At 35.0% G+C, this 14,964-nt stretch overlaps 1 protein-coding gene across 1 annotated transcript; it reads left to right on the plus strand.

The window, feature by feature from the left end:
• The first annotated feature begins 2,488 nt into the window (after nt 1–2,488).
• Nucleotides 2,489–14,484, plus strand: LOC133326627 (uncharacterized). The gene is made up of 2 exons (XM_061535261.1): nt 2,489–2,780; nt 13,688–14,484. Exons 1-2 carry the CDS (start codon nt 2,489–2,491, stop codon nt 14,482–14,484), a joined length of 1,089 nt encoding a protein of 362 aa, XP_061391245.1.
• Nucleotides 14,485–14,964: the final 480 nt, after the last annotated feature.

Genomic DNA, 14,964 nt, shown 5'->3' on the forward strand with positions numbered 1-14,964 from the left:
AATGAATTAGGTTTAGAATGATGTGTGCCACGTTTTGAAAAAATCTATTCCGATTTATATATAGCCCCATATATATCTTCGTCCGATTTAAGGTAAATGGTGTACCAAAATTCCGGATATATATTAATTTACACAATTTTTGGCATCACGTACTGAATTAAATCTAAGAGACGTGTGCTAAGTTTCGTGAAAATCGGTCAAGAATTTGGATATAACTACCCCATATATATTTTGGTCCAATTTGAGGTGAATTATGTACCAATGTCCCGGAAAATCTTTCGATTTTTACGAAATATGGCACAGCGTAATGAATTAGGGCTCAATGTACGTGTGCAAAGTTTCGTGAAAATCGGTTCAGATTTGGATATAGCTCCCATATATTTTTCGTCCGATTTAAAGTAAATGGTGTACCAAGGTTCCTATATATAGCTTTCGATTTGCACAAAATTTGGCATAGCGTACTGAATTAAGTCTAGAGAGATGTGTGTTATTTTTTGTGAAAATCGGTTCAGATTTAGATATAGCTCCCACATATAGATTATATTCTTAACAACGCGGCGTACCGAATAGCGTGTATCAATTTTGCTATAAATCGTTTTCCATAAATTTTCCCCATGTTAAGCAGGCGGCTCTAAATCTGCTCGATTGAAATTAAAGCTAGGATAGGTTGGAGAAAGAGGGAACATAGACATGCAATTGCTAGGATACATATGTACAATATACCCAAAGTAGTGAAGGGTATCATATAGTCGGCCCAGTCCGACTTTACTACTTTCCTTACTGTTTTTTTTTTATAAAATACCTCGGGGCCTTCTTTCATGACGTCACTCCAAATGTAAGACCATGACGTCTTCTACAATAGAAGTCTATTAGGTCCTCTTCCAAAGCAGATGGCGAGATATTCTTCGATAGAAGACCATGACTCGTTCCTCGATAAAATAACATGAGATTCCGTAAAAGAAGATGAGGGCTTCAGTAGAAGACCGAAAAAAGACTACAAGATCTTCTTCCAGAGTAGACCAAAATAGTCTTCCCCTTAGAAGACCATGAAGTATTATTTCATATTGACAATGAGGCCGCCTCTCCACACATTTCGTACAACTAATGTATTTGGTCCACGGATGAACCTTATTGAAATTGGTTAAAATCGATTTTGATTTAGATATAGCAACCATATATACTTTACGACCGATTTTACAATAGCGATCACAGTCTCATGCTTGTCCGATTAAAAAAAAAGAATGTACATCGTGCTAAATTGAGACAAGAATGACGTATATTAAGTTTTGTCGAAATCGGTTCTGATTTAGATATTGATTTATTATGTTATATTAATGATGCACCAAACTCCAAAGTTTTGTCTGAGTGAGATGAAGTTGTGCTAAGTTTTTTTAATTAAGTCGAAATAGTTTCAGATTCAGATATAGTTCCCATATAGAGTCTCAAGCGATTTTATGTTAATGGTGACCTAAACTCCCAAGGTATATCCGATTATGTCAAAATTTTGATGTTGGTTAACTTTCGATGAAATCCGTTTGGATTTCGATAGAGATCTCATATATTTTTTCGTCCGATTTCAGGTAAGTGGTGCATCAAACACCCCACTTCTTTCCTTATTACAGAAACTTTCGAATTAAGTATATAATGGAAGCTTATTTCAAGTTTTATTCAAATTGATATATAGCACCCATATATATATATATATATATATATATCCAAAGTGGTGGAGGATATCACACAATCGGCCTGTGGTAATTTTCTTATTAGTTTACAATATATTTATTGTGATATTTATTTATGAAAATAAAAAACCTCAAAATGTTAACATTGATTTATTCATTCTTTCATTAAAGCACGTTGGGGCCATCGCATGCAAACTGTGCGGTATGCATTTGGTTACTGACTTTTTTCTTCTTCTTTGTTTTTGTTGTTTAACTGGAGGTGCTACAATTGCTGAGTGTGTTTTTTTTTTTTTTTTTTTTGGCTGAGACAATGGCGATGATGAACCTGAACATCATTATCGTCTGGTGACGCTGGTTTGGCTTTGGTGACGCTGGTTTGGGAGACAGACAGACAAACAGAGAAGTAGGCAGACTGACTGTTGTTTGGCACCCATCATTGTTGTGCGCATGTGCCACAAGCTGAGAAACGGCTCATAGCACAGCACAATCTGCCAATCGGCCAAACAACAACAACACAGCACAGCACAAGAAAAACAGTTTCAATTTCATTTTTAAACAAATGCTAACCGCAAATACATCTTTAATGCATAATCAACTTTCGAAGAGTGCGGTCCGGTCGGTTGGCCAATAACAAGAAGAAGAAAAACAAAACAAAAAATCGTTAAAGTGACAAAAAAGCATTTAAGCATTTAATAACCAAAGAAATAAATAGTAAAAAAACAGCAACAAAATATTTTAAAACAATAAATTGCAATTTAAGGAAATTTGGAAATAAAAAAAGAAAATATTTTCCTAAAAAACACAAAATGTCAATCGCGCCGCAAATATGTACGGTTGTGCTAATCATATTAGTGTCCTCATGTGTTCTAGTCGAAAATCGCAGTTATGACAATGGCCTCATATTTTATGACCTTAAAACGAAACAAATAATCTTACCTCCCACCGTGTCGGTATCGCGTGGCCGTAGCCTGTCCAATTTCAAATTCTCCAGCAAGGGTTCCATATGGTCAACATTCGGTAAACCATGCGAGTGTGCCGGGCCACTGTGTGGCTGTTGTGTTGGCATCAAAGTGAAACAATATAATTTCGATCAGAAAAGTACGTGCTCAAAATATTCAAAAATCTTTCTTTTTGTTATACAATACTACCACCATTTATGATAACAATCAAAATTGAAAATAAAACCCTCTCCAAAAAAATAATTGTTTATTTCGTACACGGCTTCAGATCTCTAGCCATTATGTAGTGCACCTTATGAATGAATTATTCACAGTAGCCGCAAAAAACAAACGCAATATGTCAGATTTTTACCGTTTAATATACAATTGTGTGTAAACAATTTCAGTTTTTTTTTATTGTTTGATTGGTGTCCAAAGAAATTACCCAGATAAGTGAAATTATTAAATGAACATCTTTGATTGCTTCGGACGTAACAAAACTGTTAACTTGTTAATTGAATACAAATATCCAATTGCAAAAAAATATACACAAATATTACGCGAAACAGAGTAAACGATGTGTGTGCAATATTTAATGAAATTGAAAGTTAATATTATTTGACATCAAACTGAATAATCATACCGATAAATATTCAATAGGATTTAAGCCAATATTCACGAATTAAAGAAATTAATAGTATTATCCGGATTTATACTAAATGAAGGATTTGTTTATAAAATTAAACATGGACATCTTATTTAAAGTTCATTTCCACTCATTGAGAAATTTTATCCTTAGTATTTCAGGAACTGGGTGTATAAGATGGATTTGTATACCACTTTCATGTGGAAAGTCTGGTTTTTATACCCTTCAATACACTGTGGTACAGGATACTATGTCTTTGTGCATATGTTTTTAACAGGCAAAAGGAATCTAAATAGACCCATGGTTCCTTTTGAAAATATGCATAGAATCACTTTCTGGTCGATTTATGCATGTTCGTCCGTCCGTCCACCTGTCCGTCCGTCTGTTGATGTTAAATTGTAAACAAAGTACAGGTCGCATCTATAATCCGATTTGAATGAAATTTGGCACAAGTCACTTATTTGGCCCAGGGACGAACCCTATTGAAATTTGAGAAAACGATATTAGGTAAATGGTGCACCAAAGTCCCTGAAAATCATTCGATTTGCACGAATTGTGACACAGAGTACTGAATTAACTCTAAAATGATGTGTGCTTAGTTTCGTGAAAATCGGTTCAGATTTAGATATAGCTCCCATATATAGTTTCGCCCGATTTTAGGTAAATGGTGCACCAAAGTCCCTGAAAATCATTCGATTTACACGAATTTTGACATAGCGTACTGAATTAAGTCTAGAATGATGTGTGCTAAGTTTCGTGAAAATCGGTTCAGATTTTATAGGGGAGAGGGGGGCACCTTTGAACACTTTTTGCTTTCAAGCCTTATAAATTTTTTTATTTTATCATTTTTGGTTTCTTATAAATTTTAACTAATAGGTACATATGTTACCTTTAAAATAAATATACATATGACATACTATAAGCTTGATAAATATATTTTATTACTGTTTTAGTGGACGAACTCAAAGTGTTCAAAACTGCCCCCCCCCAGGGGGGCACCTTTGAACAGGGGTTGGCATTTTTGAACGACATGGTTTTTTACAGTGTTTATGTTCAAATATGTATGTATTTTATTCATACATATCAGAAATGCATTAATTCATTAAAAATATATAAAAAATGTTCAAAATTTAAAAAATTGAGATCAAAAGTTATTAAAACATAAAATGACTTAAAAATAAGAATTAATATAGTGAAAAATACAGTTAATTTCGTAATCTTATTAGCCCATTTGAAATTTTGAGAAATCGAAGCCAAAAGTTAAAAACTCCTTTTTTTACTCGAGTTTAATGGGCATGTTCAAAGGTGCCCCACCCATGGCATTTTACGGAAATTTAAAATAACTTTTTTTGTAATAAATATATATGAAAGAAATTACATTAGTTATGTTTGAAATGATTGTTGGAATGCAAAAAATTTGTTTGACGAAAGAAAACTATCACAGAATTCTTCCTGCGCCCTTACATCCAAATGAATAAAAGTTTACAATGACACTGAGAAAATATGGTCACCCATGCACAATTTTTCGACAACTGAAAAAGCAAGCCAAAGTGGTTTACGCGTATAGAGAACAAGATTGCCATATACAAAAATGTGGTTGCGGGTCGGAAAAATATTAAACCAAGATTTTATGAGCGCTGTTCAAAGGTGCCCCACGTTCAAAGGTGCCCCCCTCTCCCCTATATAGTTTCGTCCGATTTTTACTAAATGGTGCTCCAAATTAAAAAATATATAGGGACTTTGGTACACCATTTACATTAAATCGGAGGAAAATATATATGTGAGCTATATTTAAATTTGAACCGATTTTCTCGAAACTTGGCACACATCATTCTGTACCTAATCCCGAACTCTGTGCCAAATTTCGTGCAAATCGAAAGATATATAGGGAGTTTGGTACACCATTTACCTTAAATCGGATAAATATATATATGGGAGCTATATCTAAATCTCAACCGATTTTTCCCAATTTCAATAGGGTTCGTCCTTGGGCTAAATAAGTGGACCTATGCCAAATTACATCCAGTTCGGATCGACCTGTACTTTGTTTACAATTTAACATGGACAGACAGTCAGACGGATGGACGGACGGACATGCATAAATCGACTTAAAAAGTGATTCTATGCATATTCGAAGGAACCATGTGTCTATTTCGTTTTCTTTTGCCTGTTACAAACATATGCACAGAGACATAATACTTTGTACCACAGTGTGGTGAAGGAGTGAGCGGAGCAGTATAGTCGGCCGCGACTTACCATTTTTATTCTGAGCCTGGGTAATATTTCGTGATAGTGACAAGCCCTTGCCCGATTAGAGGTCAACAGCACCTCTTCCTTACACTGGCATATTTACCGAATATTACCAATATTCAGTACATCCCTTCTAATTACCCTTCACCGTGGGTTGTGTTGTGATGTTCGGCTTATAATTGTAGCCTATGGATTGAATAAAAAAAAACACTTAGTGTGTGTCCTTTCGGTCCACTTCATCCCAAAATTATTATCTCATCATCACCGACGTTGTCCTTGACGTTGTCCTTGACCATAACTGGAACCTCATGGACAATTTCAAAGCGATCAGCGCTATATTTCCGCCCGCTAGTGTGGTAATGGTTTATTAAATAATATCTGAATACGTAAGCACCTGTAAATATTTACGTGTAACTCCCACATATGGCAATATAATTGGCATCAATTTAAAGGCCAACCACTCATTTTGGATATACTATCAACTTCTCAGCTCTATGTCCTTCAGGAGTAAATATATACGTTATAGAATACACATTTTGTAATTTTTCACACAAAAGCCAGGGTCCATTTGACCCGCTAAACATTGACAGATCCTTATCAAAATAGGCATGCTTATTCTTTAACCCTATACCCTTCTCTATGCAAAAATAGAGAAGTTTGGGCCATAATTGCGGAGCAACCAGAAAATCCGAAAAAATTAAGTATTTGGTCCATTTCATGCTCTAAATATTAACTGATCTTTACCAAAAACAATAGGGATCTTTATTGGGCCGAACCCATCCTACATGTAAAATTTCGTGAAGATTGTTCCATAACTGTGGCATGTATCGTGTTTATAAATTATAATGGACAGACGGACGGATGGACACACATGTCTAGATCGACTCAGTTAGTCGATATATGACGATCGGTATACTTAAAGGTGGGTATAGGACCAATATTTCGCGGCGTTACAAACTCTTGGGGCTGCACAAAGCTATAATATCCTGACAAAATAGTTGTGTAGGGTAAAATCACTTTACAAACAATTATCAGACTTGAACCTTTGTAGAGACAAAACTGCTGGACGTATCAATATCAAATTTCATATTTGTGCTAATTTGAGTCTATTATATTCTATTCTATAATTCTTGTCAATAAAGTTGTCCTCCGAGCTACTTTGTGCTAATTTGAGTCTATTATATTCTATTCTATAATTCTTGTCAATAAAGTTGTCCTCCGAGCTACTTGGTTTTGACCATTTTTGGCCGCGGTCGTGACACTGTGTCCCATCTGTAGAATGGTAGAAATTATTATCAATGTCCATCCATTGGGCAATTTGTTCGCAACAACTCACGGACAGACTTATGGACGGACATACATAATTTGGCTCAGAGTACATTTCCTCAAAAATAGCTATGGGTCTATCTTGTTTCGTATTGCAGGTAAAGGTATAATCAAGTGAACAAAAAGTCTAAAATTAAGACGGATTAAAACGAAAATCTTCAGACTGCCTTATGGCCTTGATGTGAAAAATCAATCAAATGAACCGTTTATTAATCGATGCTTGACGTTTGTTTTATTCGGTGTCTTCAGTTTTGTGAAGACATAACATTTTGTGGGGATGAATACGTTGGTTGAGGCACGTTAGGCCAAAAACTCAAGCACAAGCGTCACTGTGTGAGCTATTGCGTTATCGTGGTACAAAATCGATGATTGTGCTTCGCACAAACAGCGCAAAACTTCAAAATAGTATTCCTTATTTACCGTGACAATAATGCAGTTTAACACTAAATTTACGTATCGAGCCAATTTGACTGATTTTAAATTTCATGACTGTATATACATATTTAAACCAGTAAGGAGAGTAGTAAAGTCGGACTGGGCCGACTATATGATACCCTTCACTACTTTGGCTATATTCTACATATGTATCCGAAAAAACGTCGCCTTTAGAATTTAAATATGTGATTTTTATGTCTTTCTGGAACTTTCATTTTATTTGGGCAAGCTAGGAGTCGTTTGCGCACAGTGGGACAGATTTGACAGATATAAATAAGTCAAAATTATATATGAAAGCTACGATATATTTATATCTGAACATATTTGAAGAAAAATTGCCAGAGATTAATTTATACTAATTTCAGTAAGTTGTGTCAATCGGCCTAGCTGTGGATCTTTAGTGCACAATTTACTTCAAATCGGGCGAAAATATATATAGGAGGTGTATCATTCTAGACTTAATTCAATGCGCTATACCAAAATTCATGCTAATCAAAATATTAGCAGGGACTTTGGTGTACCATTTACCTAAAATCGGGCGAAACTATATATGAGAGCTATATCTAAATCTGAACCGATTTTCACGAAACTTAGCACACATCATTCTAGACCTAAATCAGTAGGCTATACAAAATTTCGTCCAAATCGAAAAATATATAGGGACTTTGGTTCACCATTTACCTTAAATCGGGCGAAACTATAAATGGGAGCTATATCTAAATCTGAACCGATTTTCACGAAACTTAGCACACGTCATTCTAGACTTAATTCAATACGCTATGCCAAAATTCGTGCAAATCGAAAGATATATAGGGACTTTGGTGCACCATTTACCTTAAATCGGACGAAAATATATATGGGAGCTATATCTAAATCTGAACCGATTTTCTCCAATTTCAATAGGGTTCGTCCTTGGGCCAAATAAGTGACATGTGCAGAATTTCATCCAAATCGGATCATAAATGCGACCTGTACTTTGTTCACAAAAATACATGGACAAACGGACAGACGGACATGCATAAATCGACTCAGAAAGTGATTCTATGCACATTCTCAAAAGGAACCATGGGTCTATCTCGATTATTTTTGCCTGTTACAAACATATGCACAAAGACATAATACCCTGTACCACAGTGTGGTGAAGGGTATAAACAGAGGTAGAGAAAGGTATCGATTTTTTTGATATGATGTAGATTTGGTAAAATAAAATTATTAATTTGTGTGAAATGTGGGTCAAACCGGATACTCAAAAAGATTCGTATAAGATTTACACATTTTTAAAAATGTCGACCAATAATGGGAGAGTTTCTAAAATGTGTGGATTTATACATCCCATGGATTTGATTGACAAAGTAATAACGATTTGCAGATTTAATAACAAATCGGTTAAAACATTCAATTTTTGTAAAGTTAGTATCAAATCGGATAATCCGTTCGCTTTATATGGATATTAACTCCATTATGTATAATGAATTGTTGTTAACAAAGTAAATATATTCCAAAAAGAAAAAAAATAACAACAACACATTTACATATCATTAAATCGAATGGTTTATAAATTATTTTAACACCCTATGTCAATGAGCTTATTTTTTGTTTTTGGTGCTACTCTTTTGTCAGGCGCTGGTGAAGATGTCAGTTGGCGGCAGTTGCAAGACACTTTCAACTTTGATTCATTTGCAAAAAATGAAAAGAAAACTTTCTCGTTGCAATTTATTGTTAACCTGACGTAGTTTAGTTCGCTTTTGATATCGCTTATAAGCGAATGGCATGAACGCCATGGCGTCTGAAAATGAAACAGGGGTTGGGTTGGGGGACAAGTAGGCATGCAAATCAAATCAAATGACTAGAAAATTATCTATGGAAAAATATGTTCACTTTCATTGACAATGTCAGCCTTTCAAACTATTTTTTGATTTTTCAATTCAGACACTTTGAAGTCATGCAAAGAGACAACTAAAAGTGTAGCATTGACTATGCGCCAAAGTGTAATAATAATAAATTTTATTTTAAACAATGTAATTTACTTTGTTTATGATATATTTAAAATATGCATTAATTTTAATTATATAGGAGTTCATTTATGCTGGCAGGTGATGATGGCACTGGCACTGGCATTGCTTGTTTAAACAAAGACGTGAACAAAAGCAAATAAAAATCGTTATGTGGGGGCTACCCTGAAACTTGGGTCAATATTTATATTTTTATTAGTACGGATATGAGCTATCCAAAGAGAACTCAAAATACCAATTTACGGCCAATTCGGTTGGAAAACATGTCCAAAAATACCGAGTATTGGGAATTACCGTTATATGGGGGCAACCCTGAAACTTGGATCAATATTAATAATTTTTGGTACGAAGATGTGCTATACAATGTGAACCCTAAAAAAGCCAAATCGGTTGAAAAACGTAACCAAAATCCTCAAAACACGGAATATTAGGGGAACCAAACATCCTAGGAGTACTAGCAATGTGTGTGCTAAAATTCAGAGCTCTATCTTAAATATTGCCATCTCTATCGTGATTTTAACAGAAGGGCAGACAGACAGAAAATCAAAATAGAATTTTATTCTGATCAAGGATATAACTTTGGGGAATCTCCGGTGAATATTTGGAGGTGTTGCAAACAGAATGGCAAATTTAATATACACTCCACATCTGAAAAATGTTTAACCAGTAAGGAAAGTAGTAAAGTCGGACGGGGCCGACTATATGATACCCTTCACCACTATGGGTATATTAAACAGAACAATTAACATGAAATTGGATGAACTAAAATATGTGATATTTATCTAAATGTGAATCAACATAGATCAATCTATAAGCATGTCATTTGTTTGTTACAATGGGACAAATGTTGGGCCGTTGGGCTATGTCTATACTTCTAGAAAACCCAACTACGTTATTCTATGCTCAATTTTGTACGTTGTGCAAAATTTCATGTCAGTTTGACAAACACCATTTGCACCGTTTACTTAAAATCGGACGAAAATATATGTGAAATCTATATCCAAATATGATCCGATTTCAACAAAACTTGTCACAGGTTGGGTTATACTAATTTCAGTACGTTTTGTTCCTCTCAACCATATATTGGTTCCTTGGTTCATCAATTACTTAAAATCAATCGATCTATGCAATATTAGAACTTTGGTACATTATTTACATAAAATCTGACGGAAATATATATATATCTTTATCTGAACCGATTTTCACGAAACTCAGCACATATCATTCCAGGCTCAATTCTGTATGCTATACCAAATTTCGTGCAAATCGAAAAATTTATACGGACTTTGGTGAATCTTTAACATAAAATCGGACGAAACTATATATGGAAGCTATATCTAAATCTGGACCGATTTTTAAGAAACTTGGCATAAAGCACTCTAGGCTCAATTATGTACGTTATGCCAAATTTCGTGCAAATCGAAAGATATATAGGGACTTTGGTGCATCATTTACATAAAATCGGACGAAACTATATATGGGAGCTATATCTAAATCTGGACCGATTTTCACGAAACTTGGCAGACATCACTCTAGGCCAGAGATGGCCTATCAGAAACAGTGACGTAAATGACATACATTTCCGACGTATAATACATACGTCAGAAACGTCGGAAACCTACCCAAATCCATTAGGTTTCTGACAAAATAGTTATTTCCATTAATCAATTTGGAAATTACGCATGCTTTATTCTAATTAATATAAAATTTGAAAAATTTCTTCTCAAAAAATTTAAAATTTTTTATCAGTTCTTGTAAGGAATAGTCAGATATATATATATATATATATATATATATATTCTTGAAAATAACTGTATATGCTGATAATTTTGAAATAAATGACGTTTACTACATTTATCACATTTTATACAAGTATATGACATTTTCGACGTTTACACCTAAAAATTCGTCACACGGACCATCCCGGCTCTAGGCTCAATTCAGTTCGTTATGCCAAATTTCGTGCAAATCGAACGATATATAGGGACTTTGGTGCACCATTTACCTTAAATCGGACGAAAATATATATGGGAGCTATATCTAAATCTGAACCGATTTTTCCCAATTTCAATAGGGTTCGTCCTTGGACCAAATAAGTGAACTGTGACAAATTTCATCCAAATCGGATCATAAATGCGACCTGTACTTTGTTTACAAAAATACATGGACGGACGGACGGACATGCGTAAATCGCCTCAGAAAGTGATTCTATGTATATTCTCAAAAGGAACTATGGGTCTATCTCGATTCCTTTTGCCTGTTACAAACATATGCACAAAGACATAATACCCTGTGTGGTGAAGGGTATAAAAACGGGAAATACCAATAAGCTGAAAAGCCAACAACCAATCTTTGGTGCACCATTAACAAAAAATCGGACGAAACTATGTATGGGAGCTATATCTAAATCTGCACCGATTTTAAACTGTTTCAATAGGGTTCGTCCTTGGGGCAAATAAGTGATTTGTGCCAAATTTTATCTTATTCGAATAAAAAATGCGACCTGCACTTTTTGTACCCTTCATCACACTGTGGTACAGGGTATTATGTCTTTCTGCATATGTTTGTAACAGACAAAAGGAAACGAGATAGGCACATGGTCCCTTTTGAGAATATGCATAGAATCACTTTCTGAGTCGATTTATGCATGTCCGTCCGTGTGTCCGTCTGTAGATGTTATATTGTAAACAAAGTACAGGTCCCATTTATGATCCGATTTGGATGAAATTTGGCACAAGTCGCTTATTTGGCCCAAAGACGAACTCTATTGAAAAATCGGTTCAGATTTAGATATAGCAACCACATATATTTTCTTCCGATTTAAGGTAAATGGGGCACCAAAATCCCTATATATCTTTCGATTTGCACGAAATTTAGCACAGAGTACTGAATTATGTCCAGAATGATGTGCGCCAAATTTCAGGAAAATCAAGTCAGATTTATATATAGCTTCCATATATATTTTCGTTCGATTTAAGGTTAATTGGCCTCCAAAGTCTCTATATACCATTCGATTTGCACGAAATTTGGCATAGAGTTCTGAATTAGGTCCACAATGATGGTCGCCAAGTTTCAAGAAAATCGAGTCAGATTTATATATAGCTCCCATATATATTTTCGTCCGATTCAAGGTAAATGTGTCTCCAAAGTCTCTATATATCATTCGATTTGCACGAAATTTGGCATAGAGTACGGAATTAGGTCTAGAATAATGTGCGCCAAGTTTCATGAAAATCAAGTCAGATTTATATATAGCTCCCATATATATTTTCGTCCGATTTAAGGTAAATGGTACACCAAAGTCCCTATATATCATTCGATTTGCACGAAATTTGGCATAGAGTACGGAATTAGGTCTAGAATGATGTATGCCAAGTTTCCAGAAAATCGGTTCAGATTTAGATATAGCTCCAATATATATTTTCGTCCGATTTAAGGTAAATGGGTCTCCAAAGTCCCTATATATCTTTCGATTTGCACGGAATTTGGCATAAGGTACTGAATTGGGTCCTGAATGAAAATCGGTTCAGATTTAGATATAGCTCCAATGTAAATTGTGCACTCAAGACCCGAAGATTGGCCGACACGCACACAATTTTGTACAATGTACTGAAGTTGAAATTGGTTCAGATTTACATAAAGCTCCTATATATACTTTCGTCTGACTTTAAGTAAATGGTGTACTAAAGACCCATAGCTAGGCCGATTGGCAAAACGTACTGAAATTGATATAAATTAATCTCGGGCAAGTTACCTTGAAATCGGTTTAGATTTAGATATAGCATAGCTTCCATATATAATTTCGACCTATTCATGTTGATAGCAATCCAAATAATCAATGTGTGCCTGATTGATATTACATTTTAAACAGTGAGGCATACCAAATATCGTGCGTAAAGTTTGATTGAAATCTATTTACAAAGTATGGAATAGATAGCAGAATGACATGTGTACGGATTGATGTTAGTCGGTTTACTTATAGATAAATCTCTAATTTTTAAGTTCGTTCAATTTCATGTCAATGTTCCTTCGAAAAGACGACATCTGTAAAGATACATATGTAGAATATTCCCAAAGTGGTGAAGGGTATCAGTCCGACTTTACTACTTTCCTTACTGGTTTTACAAATTAACTTAACGTGCCTGTTACAAACATATGCACAAAGACATAATAACATGTACAAAAGTGTGGTAAAGGGTATAAAAATCAAGTCTCATAACAGAACACGTATTTTTAAGGTCCTAGTCGCATGTTCATGAAATTTGCTTTCAGGCTAAAATGTTTTAGTTATCAAGGCCGTTTGTTTTTCTTATTTTTATTTTATAAATATTTTTATTTTAGCAATAACAAAACGTAATTTAATAATACCTATTTCTTTCCCTCCGCATCTTCTTACAGTGTGCGCCAATGTGACATATGTGGGACCGAAAAACGAACTAAACCTCGAGATGTTTGTCAATGAAACACAATCAGCTAAATATGCCGTTTCTGCTCGTAATCCTTCACCATTTTGTATACCGGTAATGTTGGGCATACCCATGTCGATGTGTGTCCAAATGTCCGATGTTGGACTGCAGGGTGATAATATGCATGCCTGTATGGATTTTATGGTTCAGCTGGCATCGACACAAATATTTGAAATGCATTTCCAGTGTATGCAGATAGGAGCACAGGGAGCTCAATGGGTGTTGCCCGGTGGCGGTCCCGTTATACCTCCCTCTCAAAGTAAAATTACCGATCGTAGTGATACAATGTCTGATGAATATTACGACGAAGAGGAAGAGGAGGAGGAGAAAGAGCAAGGAGAGGAAGAAAATACTATTGAAGCGGATGTGGCAACAAATAAATTAGTGGTGCCACAGAAATTGGGAGAAAAGGAAGAGGAGGACACAAATAAAGGCGAATCAGAGACTAATAAGATTATGGAATCCCAGAAGGAGGAAATGGATGAGGATGTAAATAAAGCAGAGGAGGAATTGGATTATGAAGATCTTATGGAAGAAAGTGATACGAATATATCCAAAGAAAATGAAGTCATAACCCCTGAAGAGAAAAAGGAAGAGAACGGAAAAGCTCCTAGTGTGGACAGTTATACTTTAAGACCTTTGAAAGCAAAAAGTGAAGAGGAGAGTTCAGCAGAACTTGAAACATCTGATGACAGCCAGATGTCAATTGAAAATAAAAATCACGATTAACTGAAAACTCTGAGGAACAGACAATGAAAAAAATCAATTTGGAAAATGACACTCAACCCATTATGGCTAATAGCGAAACAATGGAAAACAAACTCATTGACAATATCAATGACACGGTAATGACTGTTACATCTTCCACAACACAAACTCCATTAATAATGTTGCCAAAAACCCCGACAACAACAACTACACCATTTAACGGACCACTGAACTCAACATCGGATACCAAAACAGAGGAAAATAATAATAGTGGTCATAATGAGAGTGATTACGATGATGACGATGAAGGAGAAGAAGAAAGTGCTGAAGAGGATGATGAAATCGATGAGGATGATGCTGATGAAGAAGAAGATGAAGACGATGACGGCAATGATGATGATGATGAATCGACTTCGACTGAAGTGAAAGAGCCTGTAAATGTTAATCGAAATAAACAAAAATTGACAACCACAACAAATGACAATGATCATAAAAATGTGC

The sequence above is a fragment of the Musca vetustissima genome, unplaced genomic scaffold, assembly GCF_032173495.1.
Source record: "Musca vetustissima isolate MV318-11 ecotype Yass unplaced genomic scaffold, APGP_CSIRO_Mvet_v1 utg203961, whole genome shotgun sequence".
Classification (NCBI taxonomy): Eukaryota; Metazoa; Arthropoda; class Insecta; order Diptera; family Muscidae; genus Musca; species Musca vetustissima.